A 24,055-nucleotide genomic window follows, 5' to 3' on the forward strand; every position below is an offset into this window, starting at 1 on the left:
GACGACAACGGTATTTCGATGAGGCTTGTTTTCCTCTTTCTAATGATATAAAATATAGCCGTGTTTTATTCCGTTAAGGCAAATCGATCAAATTTGTTTATTGGGCACCCTACTATTGGTGCAACTGCCACAATTTTCACGAATCGAACATAAACTGAGGGTGTCGCAAGAAAATTTTTTGACAATAATTCGATATGAGGAATAAAATATTTCAAAAAAATACCATTAAAAATTCAATTTGTAACATTACTTAAAAATGTCAGAGAATTTCATGTAGTGCTAGTTTAACAAAATTTCTAATAACATGACTTATTTATACAAATAAACATTGTTTCCATTGGGGTATATGCCCATGCTTTTCTAGCATGAAAGAAATAAACACCATTTTTCAAAACTAGATTTAATACCTTACATATACAATACTGTGCTGTAATTTTATAATTTGTACATACAAAATTTAAAGAAGATACATGTAAATCATATATATATATATTATAAATTCAATATGAATTCCTGTCTTTCACGGAATGTAAATCTTGTCACCTAAGCTTCCAGATATCACCACTCTATTGAAAGAATATATGCTTTGGATCTTGATATTGGAGTAAAGCTAATTAATTATAAATCAATATTCGTTAAGACAGGACTTATACTTCGCGACGATCATTGTCACATTTATGGTTCTGAGAATTTTAACCATACTTTAAGCAACAAGATTTCACCTATTTGAAAAGATTTCACCAATTTTGATTGTTTGAATATATACAATGTATTCGCATTATTTAAAACTACCATGGTTTCAAAATTTTAACAAGTTTTCCTTTACATCTCGACAAGCAGTATCATAAAAAAAAATGGAGATTAATTGTTTTAAGGTAATAAGAAGCACACATTGATGTGTTATAAAAAAAACTTTCTATTGATTGTTCTATGGTGTATGAGGGGATAATGTAATATATGTATATTCATATCATATTTAAGATTGCTGTCTCGGTGATGTTGACTAAATCTCTCTCTGTATTCTTCTGTGTGCTTTTGAATAAAAACAAATGTTTCTCTAAATATGAGAACTTGCATTAGTAATGGCTACAAAAAGAAGTCAATACGTTGATAATAGGAACTGATGACGTAGTTCTAGCAGTCTTAACGCCATATTACATAGCATATTAATAACATTGCCATTGAACAATTCCAATACAATGAACTCATTTAACTCACTGAGATAAGGGTATTTCGAATAATAAACAATTTGATACTACATCCCTTGGATGGTGTAAACATCCCAAATAACGTGTATGGTGTAATGTTGTATGGCATATGGTGTAATGGTAGAAGGTGTGCGTTGCTATGGTGTGTGGTGTAAGGGGAATGGTGTAATGGTGTAATGGTGTAACGTGCGATCGGGAATGTGTGAATGAATAGCGTACGACGTTTGAAACTATGCAAAATATTGATAAGAACTGATTTTAATTTTATACTTAATTTACATATTGTGTTCAAATTCTTTTTCAAAAGAAAATAAATAATTTTGTAGTCGCATGCTTTTTTTAAAATTAAATTGCGTTATGGTGTAATGTGTAAGGTTTATAGTGCAAAGGTATAACGTGTATTGTGTAATGGCATATGGTGTATTACGTAATGGTGTATGATGAATGGTGTAATGGTGTATGGTGTTAATGGGAAGTTCACTCCATCCAAGGACTTATGCATAACCAATATCAGAAATGAAATAATCTTTCAAATCACCATCTAAAAGTCCTTCAGTTTTCTTGTAGACATTCCAACACCAGACCATTTTGCCAGTAATTATACCTGGCTTCTTGTGTAGAATGGCATTAAAATGAGTTTTAGTCATATTTTCAGTCTCTCTAAAGTGGCCATGCTCTCTTCCTTTTTTGTCCTGACCAATCTTAAATAGTGTTGTCTTTTTATGAACACACTGACCTGAAATATATAATACAAATGTTGATAAGCATGTCATCAACTATATTTACAATATAAAAACTAGGATGTGTCTTAGAGGAGAAGATACCTGAGTTCCAACTCAAAGATCAAAAATAACTTGACAACGCCATGACTAAAAAAGAAAAAGACAAACAGACAAACAATAGTACACGTGACACAACATAGAAAACTAAAGAATAAACAACACGAACCCCATCAAAAACTAGGGGTGATCTCAGGTGCTCCGGAAAAGTAAGCAGATACTGCTCCACATGCGGTACCCATTGTGTTTTACTGTGATTATTTTAAATGAACATGTAATAAACAAAAGTGTAATACAGTTACTGAATACATCCAGCATGTCCAGTCAAGTCAATATTTCTATATGAATACAAACCAGAAGTAACAAAAATATGGTCACTCATGCCCGTTCGACACAATATCAGTAAAATTTTGGCATGAAATCCTTGCAATACTGATAGACATTTTCACACTCACTCCATGCATGATCTATAAACTGGTATCTACTCGTTCATGAATTTGTAGGTTATCTTTTGCGTTACAGTAGAAGGTATAATGTTTTTCCACTTTGCATTCCAAATACAGTCATTTAAATCCAAAATAGACTGACTTGATTTTTTAATTCTTATGCTTATACAAATGCATCATTATATAAATAATTATATAGTTATTTTTTTTTCTTGCAATTCTGATATGGCATTCTTTAAATAGTCAATTGCAAAAGAGAAAAAAATGAATCCATGTGATTAAGTTTTAGCTATCGTAGATTAAATATACGACATGTTTGTATCCATTGCAAATACTTTAAAAATTCACGTTACCGATTTTATGACGTTGTTGATTTTATTTGCTACTATATTGTATGCCCTTAATACAAAACTGCCAAGAACTTTTTTTTTTTTTTTTTTTGGCTTTTCATTGTCCTTTTCGTACTTTTTTTTAGCTTCTTACAATACTACTTTTAAAAATAATTATTATGGCGAACCCATGCCTTTTGCAAAATAAAGCTTGGGTAGTCTTTTCCTGTGGTAAAAAATTCTATGTATTTCGAAAAATGAAATATTTTGTGAGATGTTAATCGATAAATATGATCATCTATATACTAGTAATAAAAGCAGTATGTACAAAAGTGCTGACTTCTAGATTGGTGATATCCGCAAGGTGGAAGCGGCCAGCAACCGTGGATTTGACATAGTGGTTGTAACAAAATCATTATCAAAGATACCAGGTTTATATATGTGTACGCCAGAAGCGCTCCGTCTACAAAAGACACCATCCTAGTGATGCTCAAATAAAATAATTCAAGGGCCAAGTAAAGTACAAAGTTGAAGATCATTGAGGGTATTAAGAGATTTTTTTTTTTAAATATTAATATTTGCATAATAATGCCTGTTTAGCAATGGCTTTAATTATGTCATCCTGTTTGTAGAATTGTCTTCAACAGAAAGGAAAATTCAAATCGGAAAGACTTGTATCAAATGGCAAAATCAAAATATCAAACACATCCAACAAATGGAAAATAACTGTCATATTCCTGACTAGTTACATGCATTTCCTTATGTAGAAAATTGTGACTTAAATCTCACTTGTTTGACAGGCGCATAAAATTCCATTATATTGAAAACTGTTTACAATGGGTGAACAAAACAAACGCACATAAAAGGTAAACAAAAAAGTCAAAAATAGGGGAATAACAGTCAACATTGTGTTATAGTCTTAATCATTATACAAACTTACAAATATGTCAACAAAGAAAAACAAAATGACATATAGACAAAGCACATAAGCAAAAACGAAAGACACGAATACAAAGAATGACCACAGCAGAACAACACATTGGCAGGGTGCATAGTTACCGAGCCGTGCAAAACGGATATTACACTAAACATGCTAAAGGTTAATAATTTTCAAAAACAAATAAAAGAATACTATAACACGTTTTTTAGATGATATACAAGGTCAGTACCTTGAATCTTTACTTAAAGACCATCATGTATTATTTTTGAAGTTATATGACATATTTATGAACACGGTCTTGAAACCTTCACATGAACTTTTTTTAGAAAAAGGACGAGCGTACGTTCTTTTAATCCTAGTTCATCAACTTTCTGCTCAGACACTGGTGACGTTTTATAAATTCTAAGTAGCAGCTGCAAGATCTTAAAGACCGAATGACTTAATAAACTGCCAGTCTATAAAAGGTTTGATAGACAATCAGGAAATTATCCATGTCTTCCTATGCCAATGATTTAAAATGCAATTGAATTATAGATATATGAATAGGTAACTTCTGCTTATCTGTAATTAAAATCTGATAAAATGTAACCTTACCTAAGATACCTCCGGCTATATTTGATATTCCCGTTTCTTTGTCAATGTACATGTTAAGGTGGTTAACAGCACGATCAGTCCCTTTCTTCATAAGTCGACGGATTTCAATAATGATGTCATTTCCAAAATCAATGTATACTGTTCAATCATGAAGTTCATTTCTGTTCACGTGTATTTTTATTCCTTCCATTTCAAAGACGCTTTCGTCATTCCAAGATAATGCAGCTCCATTAAATATAATGTCATCTGGTTTTATGTAAATGCGTGTTGCAGGGGCCAAGATGACAAGTTCTCCAACAAATGTTTTAAACTCTCCGTTATGTTTTTTAGCTGTTGATCCAATAATTCCAGCATTAATAGTTATACCTGTTTTAAGAAATGAATATAAAGATTATTAAAGAAACTGAAAAATATTACCTGGAAATGTCAAATTGGTATTCACGATAATTGTCAGGCTAAACTGTTAGCCTTTGTTTCGAGTTCATTGCGATTGCTGCAACGTATTTTATCAACAAACGTTGATCTTTTCAGGGAAAGGACCTCATCTTTATAGCGGTATGTTAAATTAAAGGAGTCTGCTAGATTTATTTACTTGAGAAGTTTCTGTATGAAGTCTGCCTCATATAGATATAGGCAAACATTAGCATGAAAAGAGGAACACAGAAATGCCGACTGTCAGTGGAGAATACATGAATCAAGGCATTTTATGGATCAGATATATATTCAATACAGTAAAAAAGTCATCTGATTGACACTCTCCAAAAATAGATAGATTTTCAGTTAATTTACAGCTTGATTTACACTGTTGATACAATAGTTATAGATACTTTAGAAAAATGTTTAATCTTTTATAAGTAATTTTGGGCTTTTGGGTACTTTCAAGATACTTGTAGTACAAGGTTTTTATTTCAGAATCAAATCAACAACATTTCAGTTTACGAATCTAAATATTTATGCAGATAAAAGATGCATACGTTGAAATAATTACACTGAAGAACTAGGAACACTAGAAACCCTTTTTCATGATCTAATGCGTTTCATTGCACATGTTCTAGCATCCATGTATCTATTGAATTAGCAAATGACAATGCGTACCTGCGATTGGATCTTTCAACATCCGGATGACATCTCCGTCACGTTCGTCGACATCAAAGCATATCGGGGATTCTATACCATTTATCCTCAGCATAAAATGTGGATCTCCTCCACCTGAAATAAAGAGTAAGATTAAAGAATAAAACACCAAGAATACATGGAAAATAAAAGATAAAGATTAATTTCAACATATGTTCTCAGATAAAATGTGATAGTTATCTACCAAGCGTATAGTTTAGAACGCCTGAAACTAGAGAATCATTGAGCCTCAACCGCAAATTTTATCACATTTTTAGCGTTTATATCATCCAAATTCAAACCAAATTATGATATCATAATCAATTAAACTAAGTTGAGCCAGTTAGTATTGGACCTGGATGCACTCTGCTAAGGAACGGCAATAAAATCTGAAACTTTTGTGGAAATATATAATATTTATAGATAGTTTGTTTTGTTCACGTACACGTTCCAAATACACCGTTAGATTGCGCAAATGAAAGAATTCCATATAATATTAAATTTTTGAGAAAATCAAACAAAGATTAATTTGGGAACCCCATTTTTGTCAACTTGAAAACTGTGCCTAAAATCGAAATTCTAAATACACGTTTAGAATATAAAGAATCCATAAAAATTTGATTGTTATAAAAATCCAAATCAGTTAAATTTTGTACCCTCTAAATCGCAATGTGAATAAACTTGAAAACCAGGTCCAAAAATTAAAAAAAGGTACACGGTTATAATCAGATTAAGAACGAACCAATTCAGTTTTTGTTGAAATCCAACAAAGTTTAATTTGGACCCTTTACACCTGAGTGAGGACAAATTTGAATCAGACCATTAAAATAAAAATCCAACTATACATGGTTATATTTGGCATATCAAAGAATCACCAATGTTGTTGAAATTAAACAAATATTTTTTTACACTTTGGATCTCAACGAGGATCAATTTAAAAACGGTACTCAATATCCAAAATCTAAATACACGGTTAAATTCAGCATCGAAGTACTAAAGATCACCAACAATTCCAAAATTTGAACCAAGTCTCATTATCACTGTTAAAGAAATATGACGTTACGCACGGTATTGGTGTCACTTAGCGTTACACGACGTTCCTAATAAAACGACGATTTTGACGTTGTTCCACGGAAAGTTTCAAACGTTGAGCAAAGCGCATACCACATAATCTGCTATAAAAGGTCCCGAAATGACAATATAAAACAATTCAGATGAGAAACTAACTGCCTAATTTATGTCACAAAATGAATGAAAAAGTCATTTGAAAAAGTTTTGTATATTTTTTTGGCATTTTTTATCTTCGAAATGTTTTAAAACTTTAAAACTTAGTTAGATACTATGAGTGAAACAAATGCAGGACAAATCTGAGGCTAACCTCTTTACTCTCAGACGAGCGTACTTACAACATATCACATTGGCTGTCTTTGCTTATAACCTTCGATGTCTTATTTTCTTCTCTTTTTTACTATTTGTGTATTACCAGTTTCTTCTATTTCTTAAAATTATGCAATGTTCTCTCTGCCAGAAGAAGTCTCCTATCTTTGCTAGTAAAATTGTAAATATTTCGTTTCTTGTTTCTGTCTCTTATCCCCAATTTCACGTTTATATATGTTTGTTGTAATTTGGTAAATTCGCTCCCTCAATTTACGTTAAAGTTCAAATGCTTCTTGAGTTGTCTTTGATTAAGTGAAAGATGTAGGTAGTATATCGCCAGCTATTTTCCTTTTCATTATCTTATTTTATCAACACTTTAATCCTGGGACTATTATACTAACGTTAATATAATAGTCCAAGAATTTGTTTTTTTTTTAATTTTTCTTAAACAGTGACTTATACTTACATTATAATTCATATTATTTATTTTAACGTATAAGTAAGTCAACAATCTTAACATCAATCCCGGTTTTATGGAAAATGTTAAAAATAGCATATTTTCAAAAAAGCAATTGATACATAGTATTACAAAGTATTGTGAAGGTCCTTTTTACCATACGTCTAGTGGCATCAACCCCAAAATCAATCCCACCATTCTATTTTTGGTATGAAACCTTGTGGTACAATTTCATAGATATTCATTGATTTATATTCAAGTTATAATTGTCAGTAAACGAGAAAAAAATGTTTTCAACACCCATTTCTAAACAGTTTGGGCCACAACTCCAAAAATAAATCCTCACCTTTTGTATGAGATATGGAACCTTTTGGTACAGTGTCATTAAGATCCGTACACTTATACGAAGGTTATTAAAACAAGAAAAAAATGATGTGTTGACCACTTTTTGGTCCCAAATTTCTATTTACAGTTCAGACAAAAACACCCAAAAGCAATTCAAACCTATTTTTGTGGTATGGAACCTTGTGTTTCAATTTTATAGTGATCCATACCCTAATAATCAAGTTACTGCCTGGACACCAATTTCTTCGGACAAGACGACTTCACTACGCTGACAATTTTATAGCATTAAAGGACCGCTCATTTTTGTTGTAAAAAAAGTATCCTCCTCTCAAAATCAAATTCTGGACTGCATAGTAGACATACGTACTTAGTATTTTTTTTCAAAGCAAAATTTGTCCCCCTTAATTTAAAAGCATTTTTTTAAAAGAGGGACAAAAGATACAAGAGTGACAAAAAATACCAGAGGGACAATCAAACTCATAGATTGAAAATAAACGGACAACGCCATGGCAAAGAATTAAACATAAAAAAAGACAAACAGACAAATAATAGTACAGAAGACACAACAAAGAACACTAATGACTAAGCAACATGAACCCCACCAAAACTGGAGTTTTTGAACGTTTTTTAAAACTGATGGAAAATGATTGACCCCTTAGTAAAAAGGGCGCAATACAAGCTGTTTTTTATTTTATTAAACTGTTCATGTGCAATTTGGTCAACATTTTAAGAATTATAATATATAACTCAGTTAACATTTTAGAACAACGTCAGATTAGCAACTTTATATAAAATTAAGAAGATGTGGTACGATTGCCAACGAGGTCTCTCTCTACCAGAAACCAATTGACATGGAAGTTAACAACTATCGGTCACCGTACAGTCTGCAACAAGGAGCAAAACCAATACCGCATAGTAAGCTATCAATTGCATATATACGTTTTACTGAACAGATTGTTATGTTATGAAATCAAACTCAACTTGCTCTTTCTGTCTCAAAACCAATGCAAAAGTATGACAATAAATAAACAAAGGGAAGTAATATTATTTGTACTCAATGTAAAAGGATTTTTTTATTACACCCCTTTTTACCACAATTTTTTTTCTATAAAATGTGTATAAAGGCTTTCAAATATTTCTTCTTGTTTTAAATGTACACACCTCCTCCTCCTCGACTGCCACCACCACCACCGCCACCACCTCCACCGCTTCCTCTTCTTTTACTATAAGCTATCCTACTCGTTGACGAAGAACCACCGGATGGTGTCCGACTAGATGTGCTACCTCCTGATGAATAACCTGCTGTTATCGGATCAGTTCTAGTATCAGCAAGGGCAACTGTGCAAAACAAAAATAATTTCAAAATGTAAATGTTAAGAATGAGATATAGACGTTTTCAAGTTATCTTTGATCGAAATGATTCAGAAACAATTGAGTTACCCATTCTTTGCAAATTATGCTCAGTATTAATGTCGTAACAGTAAAACATGTATCTAAAACGACCAATGTTTCCCATTTCAACGGTTCTTGTTAGTTTGTATCATGTATGCGTTGTTTAGTGGTTCAGTTTGGCGTTTTTATACTTTATCTCACCTCCTACACCGTTCTTGAAATATCATTGGCTAAAAGCAACCACGTAGAAAACGTGTATAACAAATATTATGTCATTTTGCGTATCTTATTAATACGTGATCAGTGGGAGTGGTATATTTTAATACACAGCTAATTAGAAGTAGAGTATGTATTATTGTCATTTTGTTTATTTTCTTTGGTTACATCTTCTGACATCAGACTCGGATTTCTCTTTAACTGAATTTTAATGTGCGTATTGTTATGCGTTTACTTTACTACATTGGTTAGAGGTATAGGGGGAGGGTTGAGATCTCACAAACATGTTTAACCCCGCCGCATTTTTGCGCCTGTCCCAAGTCAGGAGCCTCTGGCCTTTGTTAGTCTTGTATTATTTTAATTTTAGTTTCTTGTGTACAATTTGGAAATTAGTATGGCGTTCATTATCACTGGACTAGTATATATTTGTTTAGGGGCCAGCTGAAGGACGCCTCCGGGTGCGGGAATTTCTCGCTACATTGAAGACCTGTTGGTGACCCTCTGCTGTTGTTTTTTATTTGGTCGGGTTGTTGTCTCTTTGACACATTCCCCATTTCCATTCTCAATTTTACATTACTTATTAAATAAATCGGTGTTATTCTCAAATTAACATACTTTTATTTTCAACATATCTACAGGGCAATTTGGAGTTTGGCATAATTATGATGAAAAACACTCGTCCAAATGTTGAAGACCGCATGTTGACCACTGGATGTGTCTTTAATTTGTTGTCGGGGTCTCAATTGCGTATGATCCTTAATTCCTTTGTATGTAATCAAAGTTCATGAAAAATGTATTGTTTTTTTCTCAACATCGATTTTCTTTTTCACCATTCTTTTTTTTATGAATTTTGATTCGCAACAACCACTTGTTTGGGGTCACATCGTACAAATAAAATGTCTTTTCGACAAAAGATTTTTTTTTTCATTTGATATAGAGGTAAGAAGATGTGGTATAATTGCCAATGAGAAAACTCACCACCTGAGACCAGAGTATAGATATATAATCTTAATTAAAAGTAAACCAAATTGTTTAATGGTTGAATATAAAAATAAGGTTCAACATACGTCCTGCGTCTTCGTTTTCTTCATAAGCTCCGAGATCTCGTTCGTCTGGTTTTGTAACAACCATAGAGGTCAAAGGTGTAACAAACTTGTACTGAAAATGTAAACAGTTCATATGCAAATCAGAATAACAGAGAGTCTAAAGACACCAACGGGATATTTAAGCTTATAAACTGAAAAGAAATAATGACAATGCTACATGTAGGCGACAAAAAGGACAAATTAAAGTTTTAAAAAAACACAATTATTTTCTCTTACTATAAAAGTGGCTATGACTGAGCTCCATAAAACAGGTTAGATTGTCAGACAAGGGCAATAACTCCTTTTAGGTGTCAATTGCCAAATCCGTCATCTTGTTTTATTTGTAGATGTTATTTTGTTTAAAAATATTGCCTTTTCTATCTACTATAAAAAAAGTTATGAACTCAAAAGTAAGATATAACCTATAAGAAGTCGTCTGAAGATTCTGTGTAAAGTGGTGCTCCTAGATTAGTATGTTCAGTGTATTTGTGTCTACCCCCAGGTCAGGAGCTTAAAATTCAATAGTTGTCGATGGTTGCTGGCTGTCATTTGTGCTTTTAGTTTCAAGTTCGTGAACATATTTTAAGCTTATTGTTTTTCGTTTGAATTGTTTTCATGTTTTGTCATGTAGAGGTTTTTATAGCTAACTTAAGGGTGTGGGTTTTGGTCCTTGTTGAAGTCCTATAGTTTTTAAAATTCAATTCATTTGGAGTTCATTGGTGGATAGTTGTTTCATTGGCAATCATACAAAGTATCCTTTATATTTTATACAAAATGGTTGAATATCTAATAGAATAAAATTGTCTTTTAAGGGATGCTGCTATAATTTCTTTCATAAAAAATGTGAATTTCAGCATTATTGATTTATTTTGAGATATTGTCTTGATGGTCACCTTAGGTGACTACATTTGGTCTTAATCTATAATGGTTTTTATGACACGATCAAAATACCTGGAAATGGGAATTTAGAAGCATCAACAGCAAGGTATGCTAGCAAAACAATTTACTAAGAAGTGATGTAGTCTAAAACAAAGAAAGACGGCATGACTTTTTTGCTTTTTTTTAACTTCATTCAAATACTGAATTTAAATGTTCAGATACGTGTTACAGCTTTTCTGTAAAAGCATGCAAAATAAAACTTTGATCAACTTGCTTGATATGTTTGCAAACAATAGATAGCGGAGTTTCGGTCTGTTTTATATATACTTGGATTTGATTGGACAATAAAAATTGACATGAAATAAAGTTTATGTTTTTTATCTGATCAAATTCCAGTATATAGTAAAGTGACTGAAACAGACTACCTATCTGTTGTATACAAACATCCAAACAAACATACAAAGCAAGTTGATCAAAGGTTTGCTTTGCATGCTTTTATAGAAGAGCTGTTATAAGAAGAAAAAAATTAAGTAGGAGGGAAATTCGAGATACCTTTTTTGTATTATGTTTCCTAGTTTTCCACGAGTTATTAAATTAAATGCACTAAATTAATTACCTTCAATGACATTTCTAAAGCCTTGTCATTTAACTTTTTCTTTTCTGCTTCATTGTTTACACCTATCGCTTTTTCTAGAAGTTGTTTGATTGTTAAATATGCCCATATTCTTTCAGTGATTTTTTCAAGGTCACCAACTTTTGTCAATTCCGGTACTCGACTCTTTATATCTGATTCGAGTTCTAGTTCTACGTGACCATCCACCCCATTGCCAGTAACTATTAGATTCAACACTTGTACGTTGTCGTCTGATAATTTTCCAGCAATGACGATTTCTTTTCCGTTGAAAAACGTATCAAAGTTCATTTTAGTTGCATTTACAGTGACATCTGTACTTTTGTCAAGATATTTAAAAGAAACATTTTGTAAAGCTGATGATGAAATTTCATTGTAAAAGCCTTTTATCTGCAAAGATGCGTCAGAGTCTTCAAAAATCTTGCGAGCAACACCTTTTTTTTTTACTGCAACCTTTTTCACAAATTCATAATCTGCGTCGTTCCCAAAGGCAAGACTGAAAACAGGCAATCCTTTGATATTTTTCTTGTCGATATTGTTAAGAATATTATCTCTATTTTGTTCACCTTTTGATGCTTGACCGTCAGTTAAAAAAACAAGTAATTTCATACGATTTCCTGAAGTTCCTTCGCTTGTTATGGAATTCAGAAACTCGATTCCTCTTAACATGGCAGTGTTAATGTCCGTCCCTAAAAAGAAAAAAAGTCATCGGTTGGAGTATATTTGTTTTTTGTGCATACACGATTCAAGAATGTGTACTGTTTTTAAAAAAAAAGGTAGACCAGGTTTTTTTTCGGTAGATGAGTTCTTCGATGTACAATTAAAACCCCATCCCGCATAAGAGAAACATTGCAAAAAATAAAGACTATACCATACAAATCATTATACTGAATAAACCAAAACGAAGAGGTACATACAATCTTCAAATATGTGTTCAAACTGTACTGAAAACACGATTATTTTTAAAGAAGACTGCAAATCTGATAATTAGTGCATACATCATTTAAGTATAAGAAATTTTAAAAAGAACGATTTTTAGATACTTGTAACGAAGTTCAAGTCTTTTTTTTTCACCAATGAGATAATTCCGGGGCTTTTTTAAGGTTGTTCAGCTTATAAGTTACGTTTGTTGTACCAGAAAAATCAAGTCAAATTTAAACGATAAGAGTGTCTTTTCTTTCAAATTATGTTGATAAAGCTTCAGGGTGACATTTTGTCTCACTTGTTTTATTGTGTATTTAAAATATTTGCGGTTACTTTGATTCATCTCCTTATTTGGTATTAAAAAAAAAGGATTCGCTCTTTTATAAATGTTATACCATTTATACTATTTATTCTTTACATTAAACTTACATCCAGTCGCTTTCATTTTTCTTGCATAATCACGTGCTTTTTGTTTGTTCTCTGTGTTAGCTGACAATAATGTCTTCTGCCACAATTTTGCACGTGTACTGAACTCCATGATGTTGAATTGATCACCTTCGTGTAGGTCCTGCAATATGCTATCCATGGCATCTCTTTGTTGTTGGATTTTAGTGCCAGACATAGATGAACTTACATCTAAGATAAATAACACGTCTTTTGGTATAGGATCCATACCTTCTGGCGCAAAGAAATGTACAAAATACCCATCTACAACCTGTGAAAATATGATTTTCAATTGTGCGTTTTGTAAAACTTGTTGTAATAATTTAGAATTATTCATTTATTTTTATAACATTCTGTCAAATTAACTTCATGAATATCCCTATTAAATCACAAAGATGCAATTGAAATTAAAAAATTTTCAAATTGTTAAAGGTGAAAAGACTGAAAAAGTTTCAACAACAAAAAAAATCAACATAAATCAAGGTTTCATTCAAATAGCAACAACAAGAAGTAATAAGATAAGCCTACAACACGGACACGAAAAAAAAAACAGAATATTACTAAATCTGCAACAGTGAAACGCAAATTCAACAGAATTTTAATTAAATTGCAATTCAAATAGTTATTCTTTTTATCGTTTGCTTATCCAATTAATCGAAAATCATATAGAGCATTACTATGTATAATAATCATGGGGTCATACATAAAACAAGCATGTGTCCTAAGTACACGGATGCCCCACTCGCACTATCATTTTCAATGTTCAGTGGACCATGAAATTGGGGTAAAAACTCTAATTTGGCATTTGAATTAGAAAGATCATATCATAGGGAACATGTGTACTAAGTTTCAAGTTGATGGGACTTTCAAAAACTACCTCGACCAAAAACTTTAACCAAAACTTTAACCTGAAGCGGGACGAACGGACGGACGGACGGACGAACGGACCCACAGACCAGAAAACATAATGCTCCTTTACTATTATAGGTGGGGAATAAAAACTATAACTGGAGTCTTATATAACAACAATTCAAGTATTTACAGAACGCAATTGAATTGATTATAGTTTTACCATGACTTCACCAGCGTCAAATTTTCTCTGGACATCATACTCGACAACAAACAAGCCTGATATTCCCTGGTCAGACATCTGTTTCTGGTCATCGGCTGTAGGGGCATAATGAATAGTGGCAGACTTCGATGTTGGTCGGTCAATGACAGCCAAAGCGTTTTTCCCTTCTGTGTAAGTAAGAAAATGGATTGATTCGGTTAAAAAAGTAAAGACACATTTATAGTATTTAACTAGAACACACCCGTGATATCATGGGTCCGTGACTGAATTAAAGTATAGAATTGTGCAAGCCTTATTTTAGTATTAGTACTGTCATCTGATAAAGTCATGCCGATTATAAGATACACAATTTTCTCTGCTTTCAAATCTTTCTGTTTGAACCCGTCGAACTGGAACTTATCAATTATTGGTAATATTAATTATTTGGAAAACAAAAGGTCCTTGAATGGAGTATTTTTTAATCAACAGCATTGTCCTATATTAGTTATAAATAAAGTTGAATTCTTTGATTCGCTATTTTACGTCATGCCCGCTTACAAATTGAAACTTATTTTTAGTCCAGATTTTTAGTATTCGTATTGTTATCTTAGAAAGTCTTACGGATTAAAATACTACAATAGGTAACAATTTGACAATTTAGTAGTGTCAACCCTGTGATTATGACCCGTGTATATAGCATATTAATCCTGAATACACCGTTTGGTGGTGCGCCTGTCAGATGCAGAACGTACAGATAATGTAATAGGTAACAGGTGATAATACTATTGGTATCGGTATCGGACTCGACCCGGAACTTCCTAATTATTGGCAATATTAATTACGTGGAAAACAAAAGGGCCTGGAGTGGTGTAATTTTTAATCTACACCTTTGTACTATATTAGTTGTATATAAAGTTGAATTCTTTGATTCGACGTCGTTTGTACGTGATGACGGCTGACAAATTGGACCTCGTAATTTTAGTATTATAGATATAATTATTATATCCATCAAATTTATTTGCAATCTTGAATATTGCCTTAGAACAAATGTTAGAAACATTGGATGGTTGAAAGATAAAGGCCTATTTTCATGGTGGTCCTGCTAGTTTCTTTTGGCTTTTAATCGCTAAAGAGGGAAACAGAAAGATCTGACAAATCTACTTTTAACGTACAAACGAAATACATATGAATATACCAAATAACTATGGTACTTCAAAAAGGATATTGCTTTAGAGGTATAAATATGGCCTTCAACACTGTATAGGTGACTATGTCATATCTTAAGCTTTAAAATGTCCTTTGTCTTCAAAAAACGCGTTCAAAGCATTCTCTAAGAAATAAATATCATGATAGATCATTAAATTACTTTGGCACTCTTACTATTTATATAGTACATGTCAGTACTATGCAAATGTACGAAAAAGGGATATTTTGGGTATACGACAACAAAAAACCAAATGATTGACACAAAAACCAAACTACAAATGTATACATTTGTACTAAGTCTAATATTTTCCCTGTCAGAGCCTTAGAAACCGACTATACATTATGTCTTTTTCTCAATGTTGATGGCCGTTTGATTGTCTATAACTGCTTACATCCACTTCATTTAAACGGAAATGGATATATACTTGTCTCATTGGAAATCATACCACACCTCCTTGTTTGTATTTCCACTGGAAATCCAACATATTATCATGAGCGTAACAAATGTAATCTTAAATGTATGTAATTATATACTTCACGACTGATATCTTATGCTTTATAATTCTTTCCTATCTAAACCGTTGCGAAATATAATCTACCGACTTCCACCTTAAAGAAAAACTATTTACCATTGGCATCGGAAATAATATCATTTCGGAGTGGAGGCACTGAGATGTTAGTAATGTCTCTTGACTCCTGAAGATACACGTCAATTTGGAAATCCTCCACAATCTGCCCTGGGTCTACATATATTATATGCTCATATTCCTCATATACACGCTCTAATAATTCTTGGTAAGTAAGGTTAAAGGTCACTTTAATCTCGGCTGCTATGTTTACATCAACACTAAAACGGTTGGTATGTCTAGGTCTGCAATTGAATGAAATGCAAATAAATTAATAAACGAATGATATGTTAATACCAATTACACAAAAACATGTCTTTTGATATCTCAATCTGCCTCCTATACCTCTTGACAATTTAGAAAAACAAAGACACAATAAAACGCACAGTAAAACTCAGTTTAAGAGAAGTGCGAGTACGATGTCAGAATTGGTAACAAAAGCAACTGATCAAAATGACAATGATGCATAAATTAACAAAGGACTACTAGAAGTTGAACGCAAGTGTTTTGGGATCCAATGCATTAAAAAAAAATTAAAACTGATTTTTTTTTTAAAGAACTTTTCAAAATTAAATACTTTATTCAAGGCATAATATAATGATATCTACACAAAAGTGATATAAATAGTCATTTTAAGTGTGTACTTACTTCTGTGACACATGTCCAGCACTTTGACCCCTTTTCTTTGCTGTATCATATTTCTCTTTCGCTTTCGCTTTTTCGTTGATTTCTTCAGGATATGTCCGTCCATCGATTTCCCTGAAATTTAAGAGCAGTTTAATTTAAGAGCAGTTTAATTTAAGAAATTTAAGAGCAGTTTAATTTAAGAACTAAGAAAATCCTAGTAAAATTAAAATATAAATGTTGATAATTATGTTTTCCTTCAGACTGCGTAAAAAGCCAATCTTAATTCATGATTATAAACCTGTCAAGTTATTCTATATTGCAACATATTTTCGTTTTTTTTCAAAAATTAAAACTTTGGCTATACGTTAAGATTTTATATTTATTTTGACGAGTAGGAGGAATTGCTTTAACGCCGAGTCGCACTTATTACATACTGGTCAATGTGATATATATTTGGATTTCGTATTGCTAAGTATTTTTTCTTCTTCATTGTTTTTGTATATTGCTGTTATTCTTTTCTTTTGAGCCATAGCCTTGCCAGATTATTTTCGACATGAGTTTGAATGTTCCTTAAGTATCTTTCGCTTCTTCTCTCTGATCATTATAGCAGTTATAGTTGCCTTTTATTTCTTGTCTCTAACTGTAGGTATAATCTATAGTTCAAAAGGAAAACTTACATGATGAATTCTGTAATAAAAGCTGCATCGGGAAGGGTGACTTCAAAATGTGCTTCAATTGGAGTCTTCGCACTGTTAGCTACTTTGCTTGTTACTAAGGTTGTTGCAAATCGGAATTTTACATCAGATTTTATGTGCATATAATATATTCTAGGATTCTGAAGAAAAAATATTAATTACATAAATTCAAAAGCCATGCTTATCTGTTGTCAAAACACTTGATTCTATCAACATATAATAAAAAAAAAGAGCAAAAACAAAAAAAAGTATGAAAATTGAAGACAAAACCTAAATCAACTTAACTGATTGGTTCCATTTTTTTTTAAATGTTATTTAGTATAAATACAATCTAAATGTAGATACACATACACGTCCAGTTATCACGAACCCGAAAATATTAATAAAAATTGGTCACCATTTTTTAGCCCAAAAAATCAACAGCAAAAATTAATGTACAATCGAATAAATATTAGAAAATGTAAAATGACATTGAAAGTTTTTTTCCGTAACGTAATAGGTATCAACACATAATTCGATTGTTTAGTACTCTTTTTATTTTATTCCTTGGCTATAACTCAGATTTCTTTCCTTTTCTCAAAGTGTCAAGTTCAGGTATCAGTTCTGTCACTTATTTAAATAACGTGAGCAAATTGAGGAAGCTTTGCACAATAAGTAGGTTTAAAAATGCATTTACCTTTTATTGGTATTATTTGAATATTTTAGCCTATACAAAGACACTGACAGTAACATATTACAGGGTACTGAAAAAAATCTGCTCTAGGACTTCCTTAAACCAGGGACTTTCTACACTAGACTGTCCCTGCTCAAACTTTGCATGTGCCTGTAATATGTCCATGTAGTATGTACAAAGTAACCATATATTCTTCTATATGTACAAATACATGATTCAGTGCTTTTAAAATTACGTAGCTTCAATCGTATATTTTGGGGGAGGGGGTCAAATGTGACATCTCCAAATGTATTTTTTGGACATGTTCCTTTATTCGTGATTGAAGAACTACTTACATGGTATGTATCATATTACTAGAGCTGTGTACTTGTACACGCATGTAGTATAAATGACGATAAACATATTTGAAGTGCAGTACGTATTGACATTTTATAACAGTTATTATAGTCATTTTACCCAATTTCGTAAATCATAAACATAAAATTGTATTTATAATGAAAAGTTCATAGATATATTATACTTCATGGAGTTGTTTCACATTACTAAATATTTGTAGATGGTCAGTTTCCATGACAATAAAAACTTTTTTCAAATAATTTATTCGTCGTCACAACTATTGTTATACAATTATTTTCTTTAATGACGTTTTCACTCAAATGTCAAAAAACTCGTTAAAATGTGTGTATTAATAGTAGCATTTAGTTTTTGAGATATTATATATTGAAATTTCTAGTTTCAGGTTACACTAAAAGTTAAAGTTGAACAGAGAAGAGGTAATGAAAATATAATATTATGAAATGTAATTTAATACTCAGTTGTCATTTTCTGAAGAAAGCTTTTAAGGGAGCTACCATTTGATTTTTATGGGGGGGGCTAGGATGAAATTTGAAAAAAATAGGCAGGACAGGAGTTTTGAGTAAAAAAAAAGGCAGGATGAGACACTTTGCAAAAAAAAAAGGCAGGATGACAATTTAGGTAAAAAAAGTCAGGATGAATTAATAAAAAAAAAGGCAGGACCGAATAGAGTGAAAAATAAAAAGGCAGGACAGAGATTACAACTAAAAAAGAATGCAGGACAAAATTTTTCATCCTAGCCCCCCCCCCCCCCCCCCCCCCCCCCCCCCCATAAAAATCAAATGGTAGCTCCCTAAAACACATTGTTGTTATTATTTTAATTGAATAGTGTAGACCCCAAATCAAATGTCCATCCTGTTGCAGAACTGGTTTGTTTAACAGATAACCTTACATGTAAAGTATACTTATACTATCATGGCTCTCAGTCTAAAATAAGGCATTTTAAACCGAATTGTCTTGATAGTTTATTTTGGTGGGGTTTTTTTTAGCTAGGATTTCGCAGGACTTTTCATGATCATACATCAAAAAAGAGGTTCCTGAAAGCATTTTTTCCTTTATACGATTTATGTTATGTTTGTAAATATATGTTTACTGCATAAGCAGAAAGCATCCCGATTATTTTAATTAATAGCATGATATCTCCTTCAAATAATATCTTAATATTTTAAAAAACATAAAAAACATATTGAAATAAATGCGTTTATGTACAACTTTACAATCATGATAAACATGAAAACAAAAACTTTGTTTACATGTTTTTAAATAATATTTTTCTTATCTGAAAAGGTCTAAAGGTTACCTTTCTCTTCTCTATGCATGCTATGAGATACGTCGTTTTGAATTACTATATTTACCTGCAGTGTTTCTGAATACCCAATTTGCATTATAAAGAAAGGAATCACTAAAAGTAAGTTACGAATTCCTGTCCCGTCCATGTTTTGTTCACAAGTTATAAACAAATAGATTACAGCATCTGAATTGTCGTCTACGTACAAAAAAAATCCCAAACTAATAACACTTGTTTTTGGTTAAAATCTCTCAAGGACGTCGGTTTATAAATAGATCACTTATGAATATTGCACCTGTAGGTTTTCTTACTTAGTAGAGTATCGGATATTTATTTTTGAATTAAATTATCTCAGTAAATTATACTGTTTATATCAGTTTATATCTCTAACAAAGGGACATGATTTATTTTACATTGTCCTAGTTAAATCATACGACAGATGAATGTATTATTGTTAGCTAAAGCCGAATAATATGTCACAGTTTAAGATGAATAGCCTAACAAAACATAGTATACTGTAGTTTCTGCAGGACATGATTCTAACAGGTATTGCTTAGGGTTTTGGCCCTTATATACTATATTATTTAAATTTATTTTTTAGCTTGCATGGTCGAATTGCCATCTCTAAACGTCCGTCGTCGTCATGATCAATATATTGCAAAAAATCTTACTCTTTAAAAGTTTCGGTTAAAAGATTTTTATGCTTTCAATTTTGCAAATAAGTGACCGTCAGTTAAAAAAAAAAGAATATAACAGTGAAATGCAAGTACATGTAATTGTTTAATATGCATGCACGAATAAGAGAATAATCAAAATATATAAGTATACGAAAATGTTCGGTGTTTTTATTATCATGTGCCAACCATATACTTGTGTAAGTTGTAGAATAGGGACAATTAACAGCTTATCAAATTTCATAGATAATTCTATTTCTCAAAACAAGTGAATGTGCCTTCTTCCAAAACCTGAATAACAAATCACAAACAAAAAACTCTTGATATCAGTATGCTCAAACGGATTCGGAAACGATTTAAGAAAGAAAACCTATTGAATTTTGATATTAACAGGTCTTGAGAATTCATATGAAAGTGTTAATAACAATTTTAATAACTGATCCCTTTAGTCAAAACGTTTTTCAGTGCTACACACTGCTGTTGATGGCAGTTGCGACAGATACAATAATTTATGTATATTGCAAAAGCAAAATAACACGAAGGGAATAGAACACGAAGTAATTCGTTTCTGAAAAAATCGTAGCTTTTCTTCCAACAAAATCTAGGTGTTTTTTTTAAGAGTGACTGTTCTTACAAGTTGCTAAATCTGTCAAAATTTGGGGTTTTGAATGTAAATTTTGATTCAAAATTGAGTTTCAAAATATAGTTTCCTGTTTTTGAACGTAATTTGACGGTTTTCGTTGTTGCGAACACACAAAGATTGTCCCGACAAATAAAAAAATACGCATAATTTATGATTAACGGTTTTTGTTGTTGCAAAATACAAAGATTGTCCCTACAAAGAAAAATACACATCAGATGAATGGTCGGTGCTTAACCAAATATTTCCCCAAAACATACATGTAAGTACCAAAATGACATTTTTGTGCCCATTTATAAATTGCCCATTGCCTATATGATGCAGTAATTAAAAATTCTTTAAAATAGAATAAGATTATTAACTCATGCAGTTTTATGTAATATGTGTAGCTTACAGTATGTGCCTATTCAGCGCACAGGTTGAAAGTTCATTAACCTATTTATATATGTAAGATGCAAGCAATTATTATAACACTAGTTGGATTTCCCTTGAAACAGTAAATAACATGGAATTCCCACAATCACAACTGCAATGCAGACAAGTGCTACTTCAAACAAAAATTACATGAAGGTCAGGAAGTATCTTTACTGTATACGTACGTTACGTACTACTAACCTCACTTACACTGATAGCTGGGACATTGAAAATATATAGAGTGACATTATACCAGACAGCTTCAGCCTCATTTGCTTTATTGGATGAAGAGGGTTTTCCAGTTTGATTGAGTGGACATGGTGGTACCGCTAGAATCTCCAACAAGTCAAAAACATTTAAAGATAGTCGGTTGTTTGTCCAGTATTTAAAAGCAGTACATTTGTTAGTCCGAGATTACTCTGTCGTCCAACGGCTGTTTTCCCAAACACGGCCCAGTTTGTCTTGCAAAACAGCCGTTAAACGTTAGAGTAATCTCGGACTATATATTTGTTTGCACGCATATTGAATATTTAGAGAGTAAACCAACTTTATATGGCAAAAAAATAAAGTGTTTCATATGAACAGTTTTCATGGTTATTATTATATCCGAATTTATTAATCTCGATTCCCTCCTTCTCTATATGTACCCTGAACCTTACATGTAACCGTGTCTTCGACATGTTTGCTTTGAGACATCACTTGCCTTTCTCACTTCTAATATTTTCTAACGTTGGACCGAGAAGCTTGCTCAACCAATTAAGATGTATTATGGGAAAACATCTTAAAGTTGTATCAAAGAAGAAAAACTCGGAAGTGGTCTCTGAAGAGACAGACTTGATACGTAAATAATTACTATTTAATAAATAATAGGATAAAATTGAGAATGGAAATGGGGAATGTGTCAAAGAGACAACAACCCGACCAAAATAAAAAAAAACACAACAGCAGAAGGTCACCAACAGGTCTTCAATGTAGCGAGAAATTCCCGCACCCGGAGGCGTCCTTCAGCTGGCCCCTAAACAAATATATACTAGTTCAGTGATAATGAACGCCATACTAATTTCCAAATTGTACACAAGAAACTAAAATTTAAATAATACAAGACTAACAAAGGCCAGAGGCTCCTGACTTGGGACAGGCGCAAAAAATGCGGCGGGGTTAAACATGTTTGTGAGATCTCAACCCTCCCCCTATACCTCTAACCAGTGTAGGAAAGTAAAAGCATAACAATACGCACATTAAAATTCAGTTCAAGAGAAGTCCGAGTCTGATGTAAGAAGATGTAACCAAAGAAAATAAACAAAATGACAATAATACATAAATAACAACAGACTACTAGCAGTTAACTGACATGCCAGCTCCAGACTTCAATTAAACTGACTGAAAGATTATGATTTCATCATATGAACATCAGGCACAATCCTTCCCGTAAGGGGTTTAGTATCATACCATCATAACATATATGAGAAGAACATAACCCGTGTCATGCCAACAACTGTTTTTAGAATAAATGTGTTTAGTTCCGACGCAAAGACCTTATCAGTGACTCAATATTAACGCCAAAATATGCAATCTTTAATGACTTGACAACAGTATCGTAATTATATCCCTTCTTAATAAGTCTATTCAAAGGTTTTGTAAGTTTATGAGGTGAATACTGACACCTTTGTGCTTTATAAAGAATATTTCCATAAAAAATTGGATGTGAAATACCTGAACGTATAAAAAGTCTGCATGTTGAGCTATATTTACGAATGATGTCTTTATACCGATGATAAAATTTAGTAAATGTTTTGACTAGTTTGTGATATCGAAAACCCTGGTGTAATAATTTTTCAGTAATACATAAATTTCTCTCGTTAAAATCTAAAACATTGTTACATACACGAGCGAATCGTACAAGTTGAGATATATAAACACCGTAAGATGGTGACAATGGAACGTCACCATCTAAAAACGGATAATTAACGATAGGAAATGAAAAATCATCCCTTTTATCATAAATTTTAGTATTCAGCTTTCCGTTAGTGATATAGATATCAAGATCGAGGAAAGGGCAGTGGTCATTGTTAGTATTAGCTTTATTTAAAGTAAGTTCACCAGGATAAATTTCATTAATATACATACTGAAGTCGTCATTATTGAGAGCCAAAATATCATCCAAATATCTAAAAGTATTATTAAATTTGTTTATCAGATGTTGTTTTGATGGGTCTTTGCTTATTTTTGTCATAAATTGTAACTCGTAACAATACAAAAAGAGGTCCGCAATAAGTGGTGCACAGTTAGTCCCCATTGGAATTCCGATAATCTGACGATATACGGAATCCCCAAAGCGAACAAAAATGTTATCTAGTAAAAATTCAAGGGCATATATAGTATCAAAGCATGTCCAATTAACATAGTTTTTTTGTTTATTGCTACTAAAAAATGACCTAAAAGAGTTTGAACATATATATTCACATTCTGATTTTTTGAATGCCCATTTAATTAGGTGTGTGAATTTTTTCTTAATGAGAATGTGAGGCAATGTGGTATACAGGGTAGAAAAATCAAAACTTTGAACAGATTCAAAATCACCAATATAAGCATGCAATTTATCAAGTACTTCCAACGAGTTCTTGACACTCCAAAAGTAATTTATTCCA

General features: G+C 32.1%; 1 protein-coding gene across 2 annotated transcripts in view; it reads right to left on the bottom strand.

The window, feature by feature from the left end:
- Window positions 1-384: 384 nt before the first annotated feature.
- Window positions 385-24,055, bottom strand: part of LOC143076056 (inter-alpha-trypsin inhibitor heavy chain H3-like) — a 29,391-nt gene continuing 5,720 nt past the window's right edge. The window contains exons 1-12 of one of the 2 annotated variants that reach the window (XM_076251696.1): window positions 19,747-19,825; window positions 17,347-17,504; window positions 16,691-16,801; window positions 16,046-16,287; window positions 14,232-14,398; window positions 13,145-13,430; window positions 11,777-12,480; window positions 10,264-10,354; window positions 8,750-8,926; window positions 5,392-5,505; window positions 4,297-4,662; window positions 385-1,944 (exon numbers count right to left, since the gene is read on the bottom strand). In XM_076251696.1, coding sequence (XP_076107811.1) covers window positions 4,439-4,662; window positions 5,392-5,505; window positions 8,750-8,926; window positions 10,264-10,354; window positions 11,777-12,480; window positions 13,145-13,430; window positions 14,232-14,398; window positions 16,046-16,287; window positions 16,691-16,801; window positions 17,347-17,504; window positions 19,747-19,776 — 2,304 coding nt within the window. In that variant the 5' untranslated portion in view covers window positions 19,777-19,825 and the 3' untranslated portion in view covers window positions 385-1,944; window positions 4,297-4,438. Of the gene's footprint in view, window positions 1,945-4,296; window positions 4,663-5,391; window positions 5,506-8,749; window positions 8,927-10,263; window positions 10,355-11,776; window positions 12,481-13,144; window positions 13,431-14,231; window positions 14,399-16,045; window positions 16,288-16,690; window positions 16,802-17,346; window positions 17,505-19,746; window positions 19,826-24,055 lie in introns of those variants that run through there. The other variant, XM_076251688.1, reaches the window with a different exon arrangement.

The sequence above is a fragment of the Mytilus galloprovincialis genome, chromosome 1 (genome assembly GCF_965363235.1).
Source record: "Mytilus galloprovincialis chromosome 1, xbMytGall1.hap1.1, whole genome shotgun sequence".
NCBI lineage: Eukaryota > Metazoa > Mollusca > Bivalvia > Mytilida > Mytilidae > Mytilus > Mytilus galloprovincialis.